Here is a 21,381-nt window from a genome sequence, read left to right on the forward strand (position 1 = left end):
GTCTACCCATATTTCAAAAACAAAATTACCTCATCTATTTCATCCTGTTTTGCTGCATTTGATCTAATAAATTCCTTGTAACCAGAAGTGCTGGTAAATTTTAAAGACATTTAAAATATGCCTGGTTGATATCGAGTTTGGCGTCAGTTTATCCCGACTTTGGAAGCAGGTCCAGGAGGTAATTTTTCCTCGCTCTTTGCAAAGAATCCATAATTCATGATTGCCATTGACTTGAATACATGGTATTTAATCCTGTCAAATTCCAGCTTTGTTTGAATAAAAATGACCCTCCTCTAATTGTGGGTTTTGATAAAGCTAATTTTGGGGTGCTATCCAGTGGGCTGCCTCGGAGGGAGAGCCTAGCATAATTTCTGATACGGAGAATGGCTTAAAGATTACCAAAGGAAAGATAGGAGCTGGGAAAATAACCACCAAGGATGTTGGTGACTCAGAAACCAAAGACTTTTTCAGAAAAATAAATGCATGAACAGAGCTACTTGGGCAGACTGTGACTCGAGTCATCAGAATATTTGGGTGGGGACTTTTCTTTGGGTCTCCAGGAGGCTACATGAGAAGTTAAACCTAGATGCTGGACGTTTCTAAGCGTAACTAGGTTAGGAACTGGCCTGAGAGCGCTTCTATGACGTAAGTAGAGCCTGGATGATGTCACAGAGCACTGGGCGGAGGTTGCGCTTCTCTTCCACTTGGGGGCACTAGACTCCGCTGAAGATGGGTTCACTATCTTCGCAGCGGGGTGTGGAAGCCAGTTCAGCTCCTGAACCCCACAATTGCTCAACAGCCTTTTGGTGCCTGACCGGTTTCCGAAGACGGAATCTGGACGACTAGGACATTTTCTCTCGGTAAATACGTTTATGAAGATAACTGGGACCCTTGTAGCCCAGAAAGCTAAAACTTCTCCCTGGTACAGCGAGTAACTGTATGTTCTGATGTCTTCCACTTTTGAGATCTCGGAGGACGGTCTAGGCTAGTCAGTCTAAGAGTTTATTATCCTTTGATAACAATATCTAATTCATAATCCTACTAAAATGCTCCTCTCTGTGCCTGTGCATTTTAGGAGAAAATATTTCTTAGTTTTTTGTTTGGTTTGGTTTTGTTTTGTTTTTTTTTTTTCGGAGCTGAGGACCGAACCCAGGGCCTTCTGCTTGCTAGACAACTGCTCTACCACTGAGCTAAATCCCAACCCCAGGAGATATTATTTCTAAATGGCTGTTGTTGCCTACACAAAAGACTCTTGTTGCGGTCGAAGATGCAACAGCTTCGCGGAATAAACCTGGGTCTGGGTCAGGATGCACCGTATAGAAAGCCAGTGGACTGGTGTGCTGTGTCTCTGAGCAGACAAATGTGGATGTTGCCACATAGTTCATAGTTAGAGGGTAGAAGATGGGTGTGGCCATCCTTCTGGCTCCTTTGCTATCCTTTCTCTGTTCTGCTTGCTTAAGTGGGGACAGGGATACTTAATCCCACACTGACCTAGCCATTCAAGGAGAGGTTCCTCAGCAGAGGCAAAGTGCCTGGGGCTGAAGAAATGTGTCTGAATATGTTATTCTGAGCTGTAGAGAACCAGTTGTTCATTTCCCTTTGAACTTTAGATTTTGATTTTTGAGACAGGGTTTTACTGTGCGTAGCTTTGGCTACCCTGGAACTAACTCTGTAGACCAGGCTGGCCTTGATCTCACAGAGGTCTGCCTCCCTCTGCCTCTTGAGTGCTGGAATTAAAGGTGTGCTCCACCATTGCCCAGCCCTCCTATGAACTTCTGATTTTGACAGAATTAGATTCAGATGCTCAAACCTGTTTACCATCCCCTTCCTCACCTGCTCCAAAGTTCTCTTAGACAAGAGCCTTGGTCCAGCGCCCTCCCCACCCCACCCCCATTGTTCTTGCTGGCACTCACATGACAGAGGCACCAGCATTGTGTCTGGTTTAAGCAGGTGAGCTCTTCAAACCCAGACCACGGGCAAGTATGAAGCCTGAACACAGAACGATAGCCACAAGACAGTGGACCAGGATACCGTGGCCTACCACACTAGGTCTACAGCCAAGAAGAAGAGGATGTCTCTGAGGAGGATGAGCACACAATCCAACCAGAAGCGAAGGAGGAGGAGGCCTTCTCCCCAGGCCCTGGGGAACATTGTGGGCTGCAGAATTTCTCACGGATGGAAGGAAGGTGATGAGCCCATCACCCAATGGACGGCCATCGTTCTAGATCAACTGCCAACAAATCCCTCTATCTGGTCAAGTATGATGGAATTGACTGTGTCTACGGACTGGAATTTCACAGCGATGAGAGGATTTTAAAGCTTAAGGTCTTGCCTCACAAAGTAGTGCCTCACAAAGTCTTTCCTCATGTGAAAGACGCCCATCTCGCAAGAGCCGTGGTTGGCCGAGCTGTGGAGCATAAATTTGAGGGCAAACATGGCTATAAGGACAACTGGAGGGGGGTGGTCCTAGCCCAGGTGCCGATCATGAAAGACTGGTTTTACATCACATACGAGAAAGATCCAGCCCTTTACATCCACCAGCTCCTGGATGATTACACAGAAGGTAACCTCCGTATCATTCCAGAGATTCCTCCAGCAGAGGTGAAGTCAGACGTTGACAGCGACATCTTAACAGGTCAATGTGTGCAGTTCACCAGAGGCGACGGGTCCAAAAAGATCGGCAAATTCATTTACCAAGTTCCAGGCAAGCCTTCCGTGTACTTATCAAGTTTGATGGCAACGTCCACATTTACGTTTATACTCTGGTGGAAAAGATCTGTTAAGGTGAAATTCCCAAAGTGGGGGGACATAGATGGGGAATTTATAGGATTGGGGGGAAAATGTTTTTATGTGTTTTAGATAAACAAGGGCCTTTGACAACCCCAGTATCTTTTCTAGTGGAATTTGGTTTTGCTCTAAAATTAAATTGTGCGATGTGACGTGTTGTATGTGCACACTTTGGTGGAGGAGACGGGCTGTGGTGCATGGAACATGGAGAGGAAGCCGGAAAGGTCAAGGCTGTGAACAGTAAGTCTCATGTCACATAGACTAAAACAAACAGGACTGAGCTGGTCTGGTCTTTAGGGAGAGAAAAGAACTGGAGATGAGGCTTAGAGGAGCAGGGATGGCACGGGGGAAAAAAGATGGATGTTTAGGAAGCAGTGGAGAGGGCCAGAAATAGATAGACTCTCTGAGGTGAAGTTTGATGGAGAAACAGACTGTTGGGGAAAGAGCTGCAGGTAACAGGGAGGTGGTCTTGGAACTCAAGGGGAAACCCAATAAACTGATCCAAGCAGACTCAGAATCAGAGAAGATCAGGTTTTCATTGACTAATGAACCCTAATGAAACCTGTTTCCATCTGTAGATGTATTATTTTTAATTATGTGGGTGGGGGCAGGGCATGAACACAGAAGACCACAGAGACAAGAATAGTCAGGTCCCCTGGAGCTGGAATTAAAGGTGGTTGGTGGCCATTGGACATGAGCTCAAAGAACAAATCGACATCCTCTTTCAAAGCAGACGAGCTCTTGATCCATTGATCATCTCTCCAGGCCCCTAAAGTCATCTTTTCAAATAAATCCAACCTTCCCATGCAGAGAAGAGACCAGGATGAGGGTAAGAAAGAATAAATTGACGGTGATGTGGAAGAAAGACTACAAAACAAAAGAGGGAGTAGAGGACACTGAGGGACAAAGGAATTCCAAATGGAGTTCTCAAAAAGTGAAGCAGGAGACCCAGGAAGAACAGAAAAGGTCTAGAATGAGTTGAACTTGGGCCGCATCCATATTGGCCTCCTTGGTTCCTTAAAGAACAGCCAACCATCACTACAGAAGGTGGATGTGAGGGGGAGGCTTCCCCGGAGGACATTTTAACGAGGATAACTCAAGAGTAGTGAATATCAAACTCAGTTTATATCTATCGTTTCCTGAAAGTATCATAAAGCCCATTATTTTGTATGATCAGTAAACAGTAATTTACAAGGGAAGATGAGGAGGCTGTGAGCTTCTGTCAGGTGTTACCTGGATCCTGTGTTTAGCTTCCCTGAGCACGTTAGACTCTGTTGCATCCTGTAATATTTTTTGAGGTCTCTTCTCAATGCCCCTAGATGACCACAAAGAGCTCCTGCACTTGCTTGTCCTGCCTGGATATCCTTCGACTGGATGGCTTCCTACACACCTGCGGGCCCTGTTACCATATCTAGCCCCCGGAAGTTCCCGTCTTTTACTCACATGTAAGCTTATCCTCAGAAAACTCTTGATGGTGCCTCCAATGAAGAGGTGCTGAGCTCTTTCCTGTGCCGTTTGCCGTGACTTTAAAATGGTTTGCGGGGGTTGGGGATTTAGCTCAGCGGTACAGCCCTTGCCTAGGAAGTGCAAGGCCCTGGATTTGGTCCCCAGCTCACAAAAAAAGATCCAAAAAATAAAATAAAATAAAATAAAATAAAATAAAATAAAATAAAATAAAATGCTTTGTGGTTCCTGACCATGTAGCTCTCTCCTCCTGAGAAGCCACTGTGCACTCCATGGGGTCTCCCTGAGCCACATCTACACTCCAAGAGTTTCTTTGGAGACAACCTTATCTTGGACTCATTCATTGCTGTTTCTTCTCTAGAATAAGATTCTCACTGCAGGACTTGAAAATACTTTCTATCGTTGATTAATTCTGCTATTTGGGGGTTTTTATACTGGCTGGTTGTCTGACGGTTTCATTGCTGCGAAAAGACACCATGACCAAGGCAACTTATAAGGGACAACATTTTTTGTTTTGTTTTTGTTTTTTTTTTTTCGGAGCTGGGGACCGAACCCAGGGCCTTGCGCTTCCTAGGCAAGCGCTCTACCACTGAGCTAAATCCCCAACCCCAAGTGACAACATTTAATTAGGGCAGGCTTTCAGGTTCAGAAGTTCAGTCTATTTTCATCAAGGCAGGAATCATGGAAGCATCTAGACAGACATGGTGTTGGAGAAGAAGCATATCACCCCCACAGTGATATGCTTCCTCCAACAAGGCCACTCCTACTCCCACAAGGCCACGCCTCCTACTTGTGCCACACTTCCCATGGGACAATCACATTCTAACCACCGCCCTGATTTTATGCCAACTGGACACAAGCTAGAGTCATCAGAGAAGAGGGCGCCTCAGTTGAGAACATGCGTCCATAAGATCCAGCAGTAGGGCATTTTCTTAGTGATTGGTGGGGGAGGGCCCAGCCCAGTGTGAGGGGCACCATTCCTAGGCTGGTGGTCCTGGGTTCTATAAGAAAGCAAGCTAAGCAAGACATGAGGAGCAAGACAGTAAGCAGTGACACTCCATAGCCTCTGCTTCAGTTCCTACCTCCAGGATCCTGTCCTGTTTGAGTTCCTGTCCCACTTCCTTTGGTGATGAGCAGCAATGTAGAAGTGTAAGCTGAAGAAAACTTTTCCTCCCTAAATTGCTCTTTGGTCACCGTGTTTCCTTACAACAATAGGAACCCCAAGTAAGACAATTTCCTATAGAAACAGTGATTCTAGTAGAGCCACAGACGCTTACCTCATAAACTCAAATAGAGACGTATAGACACTTTGTTTTAATTTAAAGGTAAGACTTGCTCATGTACTGACCTGTGACGTTCTAGTTTGCTTCCTTCTCTCCGTGATGAATGCCACGATCAAAACTAACTTGGGGAGGAAAGGGTTATTTGCCTTACAGGTTACAGACAATCACTGAGGGAAACCAGAGCAGGAGCTTGAAGCGGTAACAAGGAGCACTGCTTGTTGACCTGCTCCCTGTCTCAGTCATTGTTCTGTTGCTGTGAAGAGACACCATGGTCAAGGCAACTACTATAATGAAAGCATGTAATTGGAGGATAACTTATAGTTTCAGACGTCTGGTCCATCATCATGGCAGGGAGCATAACACTGGAGCAATAGAGAGCTACTGCTCTGTAAGCAGAGAGAGACAGAGAGAGAGAGAGAGAGAGAGAGAGAGAGAGAGAGAGAGAGAGAGAGACAAAGAGACAGAGACAGAGACAGAGAGAGACAGAGACAGAGAGAGACAGAGACAGAGAGAGACAGAGACACAGAGATTGAGACAGAGAGAGAGGCAGAGAGAGACAGAGAGAGAGAGACAGAGACAGAGAGAGAAAGAGAAAGACAGAGACAGAGAGAGACAGAGACAGAGAGAGACAGAGACAGAGAGAGACAGAGAGAGAGAGAAGAGAGAGAGAATCTGGGAAAGCATGGGGCTCTTGAAAACTCAAACCCCACCCTTGTCGACACCCCCACTTCCTCCAATGAGGCACACCTCTTAATCCTTCTAATCCTTGAAAATTCTGTCACTCCCTGTTAACTAAATATTCAAATAAATGACAGTGGGTGCCTTTCTTATTCAAACCGCCACACTCCCCATGGCTTGCTCCATTACTATTTCTTACAGCCTAAAAGGCTATTCTTTTTATACATGACTACTGATGAACTTGCCCACAATGGTGGGCCCTCCCACAACAATCATTAATCAAGAAAATGTTCCATAGACTTGCCCAAAGACTAATCTAATGGAGGCAGTTCTTGAATTGTTATCTCTTCTCAGTTGGCTCCAGATTGTCAAATTGGGGGAAAAAAAAGAGAGAGAGAGACCCCGCACCATAATGTTTTTCTTATTCCATGTTACGTCCTCACCACCAGCCACTCCCTTCTCTCAGTGTATAGACCCACTTCCCTGTATCGCAGAACTGAAGAGTAACTACTGTCACCAACATGAACACTCGAGGATATGTGACAAGAAATGAATAAATTCTACAGCTCCCAACACCAAGCAAAAACATTTTAGTGTGTGCTGCACTTACTGGGAGACTGTCAGTCACTGACCATTTAATTGGTCACAGTAGACCACAGAAGCAAAAAGTCACAACCTACATATCGTCTCCTCTCAGCAGGAGACAAAGCCGTTTCTCAAAACCCATGAATCTATCTGTAGGCTTATATTTTTTTCAAAAAATACTTTATTTAGGGTTCTTAAACACTTCAACCACCCTTCTAGCCCACGAACCAGAGGTAGCAGAGAGAGAAAGTTAACAGGAAAAGGGAGAGAGTTGTGGACCTATTTAGAAGTAATTCTTTGGGGCAACTCCAATCTTCATTGTGAGTACAGTCCAATATCAAACACAAAACAGGAATCAGTAGCAGTGCCTTGACCTGGCAGAGACCACAAGGCTCTAACCAACAAGAAGCAGCAGAAGCAGCGAGAGGTGGCCCGAATAGCACAGGCTCTTTTGTGCATTTCTCATTATGGATAGAAGACCAGCAAAGATCATCAAAGTATTGCTTGGTGTAGCAATGTAAAAATGTCCTCTCCCTCTCTGTGGGATTACATTTATGTTCTCCGTAAACATCCTGTCCCCCTTCAAGCATGTGCTCCAGCGAAATATCACATGCCTTCTCATATGTCTGCTTCAGCAAAACATCCTCTCCTAACATAGCTTCCAGAAAAACATCCTGTGACACAATTGAGTTTCCAAAGAAACCAAAATTTTTCCACTTCATCTAGCTTTTTCTCACACTCGGCCGTGACATCACAAAACATATAATGGCCATCTTGCAAAGGTCCTAGCACCCAGCTCTACCAGCCACTGGAGCTTCTGCAATTGCACTCCGTGAGACTCAGACCCTATTGCGAGCACAACCTTCAGTTATCCCCGTAAACATTGTGATCTCTCCATTTTCGCTCTCAGCCAATAGTTGTCCAACTTCCAGCCAACTCAGCTGTTACCAGGAAAACCCTCATTAAGAAATCCAATTAATTTGACTTGATTTATTTTCCCTGACAGAACGGAGTGTTCTCCCTGCATGGTTACAGTGGTGTCTGAGTCATCTGTAATAAAACCCAATACTATTACGATAAAAGTCAAAGGAACTATGACAAATAGCAAATCACATGACAAGCATCACAGTTGGCCAAGCCTTTTCTGCAGCTTTATTGAAGTATAATTTACATACTTAAAAAGTATATTTTAAGTGTGTAATTTAATGATTTTAAAGCAAAATTTATAGCTTCTTTCCCTTTTTTAATAATCATTTCCCACTAGTTCATACGATATCGAAGTCTATTAAAAACACAGAAGTGAAGTCAGGAGAAGGACTAAACGGGAAGCAGCAAGGTTCTTGATTTCCTAAGACAACAGATACATTGGCAGAATCTTCTGGAGAAAACCACTTGGGAAACATTTGGTCTTCTATTAGCGTGCAGCCTCCAGACAAATAGTTTAAAAGATTAAGTCATGGGTCCACCTACATTAAATCCAGACCTGACCTGGTATGGTCAGCATCACTTTTGGCCACTTTCATGTTAATCACATTCATCACTCTTACAATTTGCCTAGCAACTGACATAGTAAACAAACTTATTTTGGTTCATGATTTCATAGCTTTTGGTCCATGGTCACATAACCATGAAAGGGGCACGATAGAGCTCAATTGCTAACTTCACTGTCATCCGAGAAGCAACAACACAGGAAGAAAACAAGGACAAAAAAACTCCCTCCAAGACATGTCCCAAATGACCACGTCCCTTAATTTCCTATCTCCTAGTTTCCCGCCACCTTCATACACATCCATCAACAGATGAACTCATTGATTACAGCCCACAGGGTCCAATCGATTTTCATAGTCCCACCTTTGAACATTTTACTGGGACAATGTGTATCTTAAAAAAATAGTGTAGGACCAGAAGGTTGTGTCAGAGGTCTAAACTTCAACTCACACTAGGAAGAGCTGGGTAGATTTAACAACATCACCTATTTCTTTCTAGTAAAGAGCTTCACCATGTCTGCATTGCAGCATTTTGTCTGGGGTGAGATACCATCAGAAGTCAATTGTAAAGACGCCCCCCACCATGTATTTACTTGAATGAAAAATGGGACATCTATAGACAAACACGCATATACACAGACTCACAGAGAGAGGCAAAAAGGGAAGGAGTTGAGTCTTAGGAACCCTCAAGGAAGAGGGAGTGGAAATATAAGATACAGATGTCAGCGAGAACCAGAACAAAGCAGTGTCTTCTGTACACAACAGGACCACTATCCCTCAGCTCTAGCTGGTAGGAAAGGGAGAGTCAGTTTTCTACAAAGATATAGCTGGTGATAAGCTGACCAGGCTCCAGTGGCTTGCCAAATGCCCATGAATTTATGGGCAGCATAAATGACTTGAGTGTGTTATTACTGAGGGCAGAAAAAGAGCTTGAAGTTGGGAGAAGGGATTAGGTGCAGATGGATCTGGGAGGAGTTAGGAAGAGAAGTGAGAAGTAAATTTTATCGATATATAATGTACGAAATTCTCAAGGAACTAATAAAATTGGTTTAAAATACCATATCTGTACTGAACACATACAAACCATTTTTCTTGTCATCTCCTAAATAACAGCTCCTCATGATTTCATTTCACTAAGTACAAAAGTTATTCAGAGAGTATTTAAAATGTAGGAGGGTCTGGGGAGACGGCAGAGGGGTAAAACCAAGTGTGTGGTCACACTTGCAAACACCAGTGCTTTGTATGGGAACAGGAGGATGACCGGGCCTTCCTGACTTATAAATGTTGTATTTATAAGAGTTACCTTGGTTATGGTGTCCATTCATAGCAGTATAACCCTTAGTATAACTTTGACTATGGGGTGGCCAGTGAACTTCAGAGGTCCCCAGGTTCTGTCTCCCTGATTGTGGGGTCAGAGTGCATGCTACCACATTAGACTTGTAAATTGGCTCTGGGGATCCAGGCTCAGGTCTCCATGCATATACAGCAAGCAGTTTACCTACTGACTCATATCCTTTAGCTAACAAATGGGTTTAAAAGGAGATAGAGGTAGTTCCCAGGTGCCTGACATCCGGGAAGCTGCGCTCTGGTGCAAACAAAGTCAGCTGTTGCAGGGTGAGGGTCATGGTACCGGGGAGATTAGGGCCAAGGAGACATAACAGGGACATGCTTGGGACTTACATTGACTGTGCTGCCTCCACACAGAAGCCTGATGCCTCCTGCCTGCAAGCTGGAGGAGAGCCATCTCCATCGGTACAGGTTCCTACGATCTAAATGTCTCCCCTACCTCACCCCTAGGAAGATGTCAAAAAAGAAATCATCATTGGGAAGCAGCAGTTTGGAGGGTGTGACTTCAGTCATAAAGATGGACTCCTCCTCTGTGTTTTTGGTGCACCTATGTTTAAAAAGAACCCCCAGAGAGCTTTCTGGACCTTCTCAGCCCAGTAAAATATAGGCAGAACGCACCATCTGCAAGCCAGGTAGCAGGCTTCAGTAAATTTGCCAAGGCTCTGAACTTGGACTTGAAGCCTCATTATCAGCCATCTTGTCTCTGAGTCTGTAGTGACAGAAAGCTTGCTGGTTCCTGGGTGAGGCAGGGATCAGCCAGGAGAGGGGTGAAAATACAATGTGCTTCTTGATTTCTAGTGAGAACAGAATGCAGGTGAATGCTTCAAGGCTAAGCAATATGAGAGGCACAGCTTGGTTAATCTTGGGCCCAAAATATAAAGCAAACAAGAAAAATAAATTGTATGAGGGAGTTGGCAGACATGATCACTAATCTTGGTTGCTGACCTGATTGGCTCTGAATTCAATTAAAATGCACGCATCTGGGCACTCTTGTGAGGTGTTTTCTTGATCAGGTTATTTGAATCAGGAAGATTTGCCCTAAGTGTAGGTGGGACTTTCTGGTGGCAACCCAGATTGAAGAGTGTGAAAGAAGGAGGCTTTGATTTTTGTCTGCTTGCCTTCACTCTCACTGGCAAGTTCATCTCTCCTGTGGCTGCTGCATTCCTTTGCTAATATTCGAACCACCTTCTCTGATATCTCATTGTAGACTGAAGACCAATGCCTCCAGGAAACTCACATGCCTGCAGTACCAGGTTAAGATGTCTGAGGCATCAAGCATCATAGACTGAACAGCCAGAGGGGTTCTCAGTATCATTGCATGAGACAGCCATTGTTAGATTATCCAGACAGTGTCCTGTAGGCCAAATAACCTTTTAATGTGTTTGGTGGTTTGAATAGGAGTGGGTCACCATAGACTCATTTGAATGCTTGACCCATGAGGAATGATACTATTAGGAGGTGTGGCCTTGTTGGAGTAGGTGTGACTTTGTTGGAGTAGGTTTGGCCTTGTTGGAATAGATATGGTCTTGTTGGAGAGGGTGTGGCCTTTTTGGAGTGGGTGTGGCTGTGTTGGAGTGGGTGTGGCATTGTTGGAGTGGTTGTGGCCTTGTTTGAGTAGGTGTGGTCTTGTTGGAGTAGGTGTGACTTTGTTGGAAGAAGTGTGCCATTGTGGTGGCTTTGTTTTGAGATTTGTATATACTCAAACTATGCTCAGTGGTACAGACAACCCCTTTCTGCTGTCTGTGCATCAGGAACTTTGGGCTCCTCCAGCACCAAGTCTGCCTGGATGCTCCTATGATTCCTCCTATGATGATAATGGACTGAGCCTCTGAAACTGTAAGCCAGCTGCAGTGGAATCTTGTTCTTTATAAGAGTTACCTTGGCTGCTGTGTCTGCAGCCATGAGCATTCTCAGGCTACAGAAGAGTCTTGCCTCTAGTGTCCTCCACTGTGCTAAAAAGTAGGTCCAGTTGGACCCCAATGAGACCAATAAAATCATCAATGCCAACTCCCGTCAGCTGATCAGGAACCTGATTGAAGATATCCTGTCATCTGGGAGCCTGTAACTGTCCATTCTCAGGCTCACTGACAAAAAAAACATCTTGAAGGGCAGGCATATGTTCATAGGGAAGAAAAAGGGTACTGCCAACACTTGGGTGCCTGAGAGGGTGACCTGGATGAGAAGGATGAGGATCCTGCACCAGCTTCTCAGGAGATACTGCGAATCTAAGAAGATTGACTGCCATACATATCATAGACTGTACCTGAAGGTCAAAAGGAATGTATCCAAAAACCAATGGATTCTTATGCAGCAGATACACAAACCAAAGGCAGACAAGACCCACAAGAATCTACTGACTGACTAGGCTGAGCCTCGCAGGTCTGAGACCAAGGAAGCACAAAAACGTGTGAGAGGAGCACCTCCAGGCCAAGAAGGAGGAGATCATCAAGACTCTGTCCAAGGAGGAAGAGACGAAGAAATAAAACTTCCTTCACGTCTGTGCATAGTGACCTCACTGTGGCCTCACATGATCAGTCATTAAAATAAAACAAGCCTTAAAATAAAAAAAAGAGATACCTTGGCTATGGTGTCTGTTCACAGCAATGGAAATCTAACTAAGATGATGTGTATTCATTCTGCCATTTCTGTTTCTCTGGAAACCCTAGTACAATAGCGCTCTAGAGAGAGGAACAAGTACACACAAGACAACATAAATTCCAGTTTACTTTTCTGGTGAATATAAACTTCTTGTGGTTTTCAAAAAAAAATTTCAAACTTGTTGGTTTTTTGTTTGTTTGTTTTGGGGTGTTGTTGTTACTGCTGCTGCTGTTGTCGTTGTTGTTTTTGTTGTTTTTAAAGAAGAAACACATTAAGCCTCTTCATCCCTGACTGGCTGGCAAATCCCCGAGCCCACATCAGCTAAAGTGATTATGGCATTAGGAATGTGTGCACAAAAAAAACCATAAAGTTATTCCTGTGAAGTTCAGATGAGAGACAACATCGGCCATGTGGGCAAGCCTAGAGCCTCAACCATTTAAGCAGACAAATCAGGACACATTGTCAGCAGCCTGTCGAGCCAACAGAGACCAGGGCCTGCGTGTTGTGTTATTTTCTTTTATGAATTTTTGCAGCCACCCTGCTCATTAATCGTGTTATAATGTTAACTTTGGCACTTTTTTTCTTGGCTCATCAAATATTTCCTTAATGAATTGTCAGCTAACACCCCCCCCCATCTTCAATGTAATGACTTTCAAATTAAGTTCATCTGCACGGGGTTTTTAGAACTCTATGATGACAGAAAACACGGGGAAAAAACCTCTTTTATTGTATTTGAAGAAAGACATAGTCATTCTCCTGCTGCCTTCCCCAGTGCTGACTGTTCCCAAGCTCAGTGGTGAGACCTCTGCCTCATGGGCACCATCAGAGCAGTGAGATGAGCACTTCCAAACCAGGAGGCATTATACTGACATGACCATACGGTGCTCCCTCACCTACAGCCACCGGGTTCCAAACCCCTGGTGTCCCTCCTCCCCTTAAAAGAGAGCTGTTGGGATCCATGCTCAGCATCACCCATGCCCATAATCCAAAGCTCATACCTTTTAAAAATCATATGTGTTTATATAATCGCATGTGTAAATGTTCTGGCTACATGGAACTGTGTGCACCACGTGCCTGCCTGATGTCTGAAGAGGCCAAGAGAGGGCATTAGATCTCCTGAAACAGGCTAACAGTTCAACTGTGAGCCATCATATGGATGCTGGGAATAGAACCTGGTCCTCCGCAAGAGTAACACGTGTTCTTCATGGCTGAGCCATCTCTCTAAGCCCCAGAATCTGTGCCATGTCCCTGGAGATGCTTTGCTACTCTACAAAACCACATAGAGACTTGGTGACCATCCTAGAGAATAGACTTCACCCTATCAATGAAGAGGATGCCATGGATGGTGGTATTGTAGACACTAGGAGACTCTGAGGGAAAGTGCCTTGTATAGGGGAGTCCTGTGAGAACCAAGACTGGAGGAGCACCCTGGACTGGAGAGAGATTGGGTTGGGCCATTGCAGAAGATAAAAGAGTGATGGTGCCAAGGACATTTGAGCAATCCCATGAACTATCCAGTCTGGGGTCTTAGTTAGGTTTCCACTGTGGAGAAGAGGCACCATGACCAAGGACAACATGTAATCGGGGCTGGCTTACAGGTTTAGAGGGTCAGTCGTTATCATCAAGGCAGAGGGCATGGCAGTGTGCAGACAGACATGGTGCTGGAGAAGGAGCTGAGAGATCTACATCTTCATCTAAAAGAAGCCAGGAGCAGACTGTCTCCCACATGGCTGGGCGAAGGATTTCAAGAACTCACCCCCACAGGGAGACCCCTCCTCCAAGAAGGCCAACCTCCTAATAGTGCCATTTCCTGGACAGTGTATATTCAAACCACCACAGGGTCTTTATCCCGTATATGATAATTACACCGTTGTTTATAGTCTTGCTTAAAGACTCATGATGTTTGCGTGAAGAACATTCGTTGGGTCTGGGTGGCTCCAAAACCCCAAGAACATGAAGTCCTGTATCTCCCTGAAGTATGAAATTGGCATGTGTGCACAGCCCCTCCCATCCTCTGCAATATCATAATGTTAAGTGTGTGCAGGTCCAGTGTGCAGAATGTAAGTACCGGCATGTGTGCATTCTTGAGCTGCACACTCAACAGAATCAGGCTTGTGCCTTCTGTACTTTTGTTTATGGTTCGGAACTCTGGCCTAGAAAGATGGGCAAGTAGTTCTGAGAAGGAAGATTGCTGGGTGCAGCCAAAGGCATGAAGGTATGTGATTTAATTACAGAGCTGAAGGAATCTGGCTCATTTCTCCCTGTATGAGAGATGAAGTCACTCTGCCCAGCCAATTGCAAAAAAAAAAAAAAAATCACAGAGAAAAGTCACATAGGATGCTTGTTTTAGCTACACTAGATCATGAGCCTGGATCAGATTTAAATCTCCATATGTACAGAGGAATAATTTCTTTTTGGTGCAGAGATTCCATCCTTTGCAAGCACCCAGGCCAAGATTAGGCAGATCTGGGTGTTTGGTGTGAGAACACCTCTCTTCCTGTGGAGTCCCCCTCATGACCACTAAGGTGGCCATATGATCCCAAGTTCACCACCATTCTGCTCAGCCCCATAACATATGAAGTAGAACACATGATTTGGGTAGATGAGATGGGCATATTTTAGACCATCTCCTATGCACGGAAGAGAGCAGCGTTGAAAGGACTGGAGAAGATGTTGGCTGACCCCAGGCCTTTTCTCACAGAAACAGCTGACAAACCGCCCCAAAATGTTCCAGTTATGGATGTTTCCTTCAATAACAGAGAGGTTAAAATAGCACACTTGCCTCGCCCTCCCTCCCCCAAGTGATGGGCGGCGGGCACACGGGCCACCAGGCTTCCTATAGGAGAAGCCTCTCTGCTTCCCTCAGAGCATTCTCCAAGAAAATAAATAGCATGTGCTCATTATTCAAATGAGGCTTAATTAATGCAGAACTCGCCCCCAAACTTTCCAAGACACCCATGGTAATGAGCTCCCAGCTCTCTTCACCTCCATTTTGTGATGTCAAGCTGAAGAGCTCCATGTGACAGAAGGTGGGATGCTAAGGACCCAACAGCAGTTTGACTCCACAGTCTCACAGCTTACAGAAGTATCTCGGCCCCAAAGCCTGTGTTCAGCCATCGGCTCAGGGGTAAAGGTGGTTTGGTTGGTGACGTGCTCCCCAGAGAGCCTCTAAGGTTATAAAAGAGGCTCAAATCAAGAGACTTTGAGGCTGTCTCTAATTTACACACCTGAACCAGCCCCGGCCCTAATTCCAACAAAAACATTTCATACGTAGTACAGCAAAAGGCACTGAGTCACGCTGACCTTTATTTATAGCCTCACGTCTTGCTCAATTGACGAGAACACACCTCCAGAGTCCTGGAGGAAGCAGCATTGTGCCTGTGGTTCGAACAAGACAGGATAGAGGAACTGGAGAGTTAAGGGTGACGCTAAAATGGAGAGAAGCTATCTTCTGGGGTCTAGCTTTTGTCTCCTGATGGCTGAGCATCAGAAACATCAACTCAACCGACCCAGCCAAGGCTGCCTGCGGAGATAGTGCACGTTTTCCTAAAGATATCTCAGTCGAGGCTGAGAAACACATGGGCCTGAAGATATAGCCCATCAGTTAAGAGCATGTTCCAAACTCGCAGGGAACCCAAATTCTGTTCTTAGGATCCACTTAAGCAGCTCACAGCTGCCTGTAAATCAGCTCCTGGGAACTTGAGGTCCTTTTCTGGCGGCCAACGGAATCTGCAAACAATCTGCATGCGCGTGCATGCGTGTGTGTGCACACACACAATTGAAACTGTTCTAACTGAGGGTCAGGAAGTGTATGGCCTCTGGTTTCACGCTGTTACTAATCCACTCTCATTCCTAGATCCAAACGATGTAACTCATAAAACCATCTTGGAACTTTATTTACAAAAAGAAAATCACCGAAGAGAAACAAGTGATGGGCTAGAGAGATAGGTCAGTCCTAAAGAGCAATGGCTGCTCTTGCAGAGGACTCGAGTTCCATTCCCAACACCCACGTGGCAGCTCACAACCATCCATAAGTCCAGTTCTAATGGATCAGACATCCTCTTCTGATCTCTAAGGGTACCATATGCATATAGCACACGCACATAGGTGCAGGTACATATAAAATAACAAAATAAATCTAAAAAATTTAAATAAAACAAGTATATTCAATCACTATATTTTACCTAATTTTTAAACTTCACTTTATCCTTCAACCTTGCTGTAAATTATATCTTTTGAACAATGGTCCCCGAAAAGCCACAGAATTGTGTATAAAGCTCTCTCTAAATGCCCATGTTCAAATCAGAGACAGTGACAGTCACCTTCTCTGTGTAATAAACTCACTGATTTCCCCCTGTGGTTTAGTAGGGGATCCAGCTTTTCCTGAATGGAGGTCTCTGAGTGGGACAGGAACTGCTCAGGCTGTGACTGCAGTATCCAGTGTCCCCACCACTGCAGACAAAGGACAGAGTCCTCCCCACGGGTCCCACAGACCCCAGATGCTGGTGCAATAGTCGAGCCTCTTGATTTCCCTCTCTGTGAGGTAAAGGTATCCATTCACCTGGAATTCATCCAGAACCTTCAAGAGTCAGAAACATCCTGCAGAACCAAGCAGCTTTTCTGGCCCTCTCCAAGGTCCTGAGAACATCCACGAAGTCCAGTTCACTGAAAAGATGAGGGCAGCCTGCCATTGCCACAACCTCCCTGGGAGCAGGGAGGGTGGGCAGAGGAGGCAAACACTCTCTGTTTCCCATTCCTCATGGTTCCCATTCCTTACATATAAAACATGCAACTTGCAGACTCATCATACAAAACACGAGGGGCTGGGAAATGGCTCATTACGTTAGGGATTCAAGGATCATAATTTAAATTCTCAGGCCTGGGCACTCTGTCTGGAGCCACAGTCATTCCGATGTGGGCTCTGCCAACACAAGACATCCGGCTGCCATGTACAGGGCAATACTGCAGCCCCACCCACTTTCAGGCTCACATTCACTCACTAATCAATAATCATGGGGTTCAGTGCAGAGGCCACTGGCTTGAAGAAGAGCATGAAACATCGAGTGTATGCTAATTCAGCCTGATCACATGATGTTTCTGTGATGTCAGAGCCACGGTCTCTAGGATACCACCTGGACCAATTCTCTCTCTGAGTTAACACCTTAATTGGAAAGCACATAACGGGAGGATACTGGAGAAAGTCTAGGGTAGACCAAGTCCTGCCAAGTCCCCAGTAGGGAAGTGGTCCCACAGCCACAAACCCTTTTCACCCCTCCATCCACTTAAGGCTGTGATTCATGAATGATATTAATAGAAACCAACCACGCATGGCCATGCCTACGGTGCCATGTCCAGCAACAGATGTCTCCTATAGTGGTTGTATTAGAATAACCATAACCCAAGAATGCAGCCCACTCATCAGTGCCAGATCACCTTCACTAACAAGGCTGGTGGTTTCGCTTGAAAAGGAAGCTGGAACCTAGGCTGTGCCTAAGCTGGTCCTGACTGTAATTGATCTGTTTCTTCCAGAGGGGAAACTGAGGAATGTGACTAGTTTCAGATGTGGATCTCTCAGCTCTGATATTGACGTCTTTGTTAGTCAGTGTCTGAGATGGCCCAGAGGCCCTGGGGAATCTGGCTTGGGACAGGAGAGATGCTTTTCATCCTAATTCACCATGGTTCCCCCAAGTGATGACAACATGGTTTGCCTGTTCACTTGATGCTCTCCTTGCCAGTCTGCTGGCTAACAGAGGAGCAGCACCTCTTCCTCTGCATCCAGCAAGGTCTATGCTCAAACCCCTTAATCCCCCAGACCTGCTTCTCCCATTTCATATGAGCACAATGAATCTTTAAAGAATTTTAGGGCCCCCAAAATGAGGGAAACCATGTGGTATTTGTCCATTTTGCTTGGGATGGGCCCTCCCAATGTAAGCCCTTCTCTATTTAAAAGATCAGATACCAAACAGACCTACACAGCCATATCTCTACCCAGAAGCTCAGGAAAATACTCAAATTTCAGAGAATCTTGAAATCCAGCTATCCACCCTGCTGCCTGCTATGACCCAACACATGAACACACACACACACACACACACACACACACACACACACACACAGACACAGAGAATCTGGCTGCCCTTTCTTCTCCTAGACTAGAAATTGAAGGTAATAATTTCTGCTTTACATGTTCCCAAGGATCCCTGTGCCATGTTCTATCTGACCACTGACATGACTTGATGCGTTAGAAAACGTGTCTTGCCAGAGCTCACTGGTGCGGGGGACAGGGAGTGGGCACAGTGGCCAACGTCACTGTTCCCAGTGCTACCTGCTTTGGTCCTAGTTTCCTTGTACAAAGACAGACAGTCTGGTGTCTACTCCTCTCCTGGCAACTCATGCCCACAACTGCAACTCTGAAAGTCTTTCTCTTCCTCCAAGGAAAGGACTTCTTCGTATTTGGAAGGCTGAGGCAGGGGAATCATTGCAAGCATGAGGCCAGCCTAGGCTCTACAGTGAGACACTGTCTTGAAAGGGGGAGTGGAGGAAGAAGGGGAAGGGAAAATGAGCAGAAGGAAGCAGAGGGGTGAGGAGGGATAGAGGGATGGAGTGCTGTAAACATCTATCTCCAATGCTCACCAACACAGCTATAGCTTTCATAATCTCCATGATGATTCCCAATGTAAGGGTGCACAGTCATTCACGGAACACACACACACACACACACACACACACACACACACAAGCACACAAGCACACACACAGTCATCTCATGCAAAGCCTCCATCCAAAGAGAGAGCACACAGCTTAGGCTCAGAGCCTCTTGGTGAATGGCAGTCAGCCTCTGCATTTGGACACTGTGCCCATAGTACTCAGAGGCAACACATCAGAGGACACCTGCACACCATGCTTACCCTGGCACCATTCTCAGTAGCCAAGATGTGGAATCAGCCTGAGCATCCATCAATAGACCATTGAATAAGTCCTGGTACACATACACAATGGAATATTATCCAGACACAAAAGGGATGGAATTAAGTCTTTGGTAGGAAAACTGGAGAATACCCCATTAAGCAAAATCAACCAGACACCGAGAAGCAAATACTGTAATTTTTGTCTCCTTTGTGAGTCCTGTAATTCTTTACAGAATCTTTATGGATTCTTAACAGATCCAACAACAAACAAACAAAAAAACAAACAAAAAAACAAACAATAAAAAAAAAAAAACCCATCTATGTCCGTATGTCACAAAGGCAGACAAAGGCCTGGAGAAGGAAGGAGACTAGGCAGGGGGTGGGGAATGGGGGTGAGCAGGAAGGTCAGATAGGGTAAAGCACATGACATGGTTAAAGGAAGTTGTCTTGATGCAACCCAGCACTGTGGATAATGAATAGACACTGATATAAAAAAAATGAAGAAGGAAAAAGAAAAAGAAAAGGTTACAATTTCAACGTCAGAGACACTGATGAGGCTGAGGACCACCACCTACATTCAAATGCACCAAGAGCCATGGCCCCCTGGCCTGAGATGCCTTAGGTATCATTTCTTTGCAATTTCAAAGCACTCGCTTAGTTATATATGAACATTCGACATACACTACAGAAGCCAGGGAGATGGCTCCACAAATAAAGCACTTTCAATCGAAGAATAGAGACCTAGGTACAACTCCCCTCCCCTGGAAACCCAAAGAAATGGGGGTAGGGGTCAAAGGGGGTGTGTGTGGAGGTTGCCTATAATTAAAGCCTGGGAAGACAGAGTTAGGGAATCCAGAGAGTAAACTGGAAAGCAGAACTCGTCATATCAGTGAGTCTGATTTTGACTGAAAGACCTTGCTGCGGAGAATCTGATAGGAAAGCAATGAAAATCTATGATATCATATCACTCATACACACGTCCGTACAATACACATTCAAACACATGAGTACACATACATATCTCTCACACACACAAATAAAGAAAGAAGGAAAGAAAGAAAGAAAGAAATGGATAGATAAAATACATAAGTAGAAACTGCAATTAGGCTCCACTCGTCCGTTTTTGATGTAAAAAGAAAGGGGTTGGTCGAAATTCCCTGTTTTGTTCTTTAAGTAGCGCTGAAGAGGGGCTGGGGATTTAGCTCAGTGGTAGAGCACTTAACTAGGAAGCGCAAAGCCCTGGGTTCGGTCCCCAACTCAAAAAAAAAAAAAAGTAGCGCTGAAGACCAAATCCAAGACCTTGTGCAGCTAAACGCTCTTCCTGTAGCCCTATTAGGCGCTCACTGACCTATCAAATGGCCGGTGGCCCTCTCTAATTGGAGGGATACGGCTGTGCCCAGGTCAGAGGTGGGTGTAGGTCTCACAGGTGAGAACTCACGGAGATATTGTCCCTCTGACTGGCGCTAGAAGGCGCACATGTCCCGGAGCCTGTCTGTGCGTTCTTCAAACTCGGATAGTCCAGGCAGGGCTCTCCAAACCCCCACCCCCAACCCACCCAAAACTTAGAAGGTGCGGACTGAGACTGAAAAAGCCTTGCAACTGTCAAGATGGAGGGACCCTGACTGCTCCCTCTCCTGCCACCTCAGAGCTGGTGGGAGGGACTGGAGGACAGTATTCCTTGTGCACCCTAGAAGAGAGGTCAACTCGTACAGAAGTTTTTTCTCCGTGCACAGTGGAAGGCAAGTCTTAGATATCTTGATATTCACTTTTGATTTGGGATCAATGGTTGGGGGTGGAGATTTGCAGCAGTGTCTCTGAGGATGTCATAAAGAGTCAGACATACCGAAAGTGAATCTCTCTCTGCCCTGCCCTTTGCTGTGTGGACCTGAACAAAGACATCTCTGAACTTCAGTTCTTTCTAGCCCGGAGACAGGATGAGCACCTCTTCACTGTAGGCTTGGGACAAAGACTGTACACCATCCTATACCTGCAGTTGGCACAGAGAGCACCTGTAGAGACACGAGCCTGCAGCCACGCACGCGCAGCTCCAGTGCGGATTGTTCTGCTCAGGAAAAGAAATGCTGACTTTTCATTGATCCACCTAATGGCTTTGTGTGGCTAATCAGCCTGAACTGCATCCTATTGTGTGTCTGCAGTTAGATCTAACTGTTGATCTAATTACCCAGGTCTAGAATTAGACTCTCACCCGGAGCTGGGAGAACTGCTTCCACCATCTCCTCCTTC

The 21,381-nt window shown here is 45.4% G+C and overlaps 1 protein-coding gene across 2 annotated transcripts; it reads left to right on the forward strand.

Annotated features, from left to right (window-relative positions):
- The first annotated feature begins 717 nt into the window (after positions 1-717).
- LOC134478852 (Y-linked testis-specific protein 1-like) lies at positions 718-4,671 on the forward strand. Of its 2 annotated transcripts, XM_063270833.1 has the most exons (3): positions 718-860; positions 1,951-2,784; positions 2,899-4,671. In XM_063270833.1, the coding sequence occupies exons 2-3, from the start codon at positions 2,206-2,208 to the stop codon at positions 2,917-2,919; spliced, it is 600 nt and encodes a 199-aa protein (XP_063126903.1). In that variant the 5' UTR covers positions 718-860; positions 1,951-2,205; the 3' UTR covers positions 2,920-4,671. The 2 variants fall into 2 exon arrangements, with proteins under 2 accessions (XP_063126903.1, XP_038962039.2); XM_039106111.2 differs by having other exon boundaries at positions 1,951-4,671.
- Positions 4,672-21,381: the final 16,710 nt, after the last annotated feature.

This window comes from Rattus norvegicus, chromosome 11, assembly GCF_036323735.1.
Source record: "Rattus norvegicus strain BN/NHsdMcwi chromosome 11, GRCr8, whole genome shotgun sequence".
NCBI classification, from domain to species: Eukaryota; Metazoa; Chordata; class Mammalia; order Rodentia; family Muridae; genus Rattus; species Rattus norvegicus.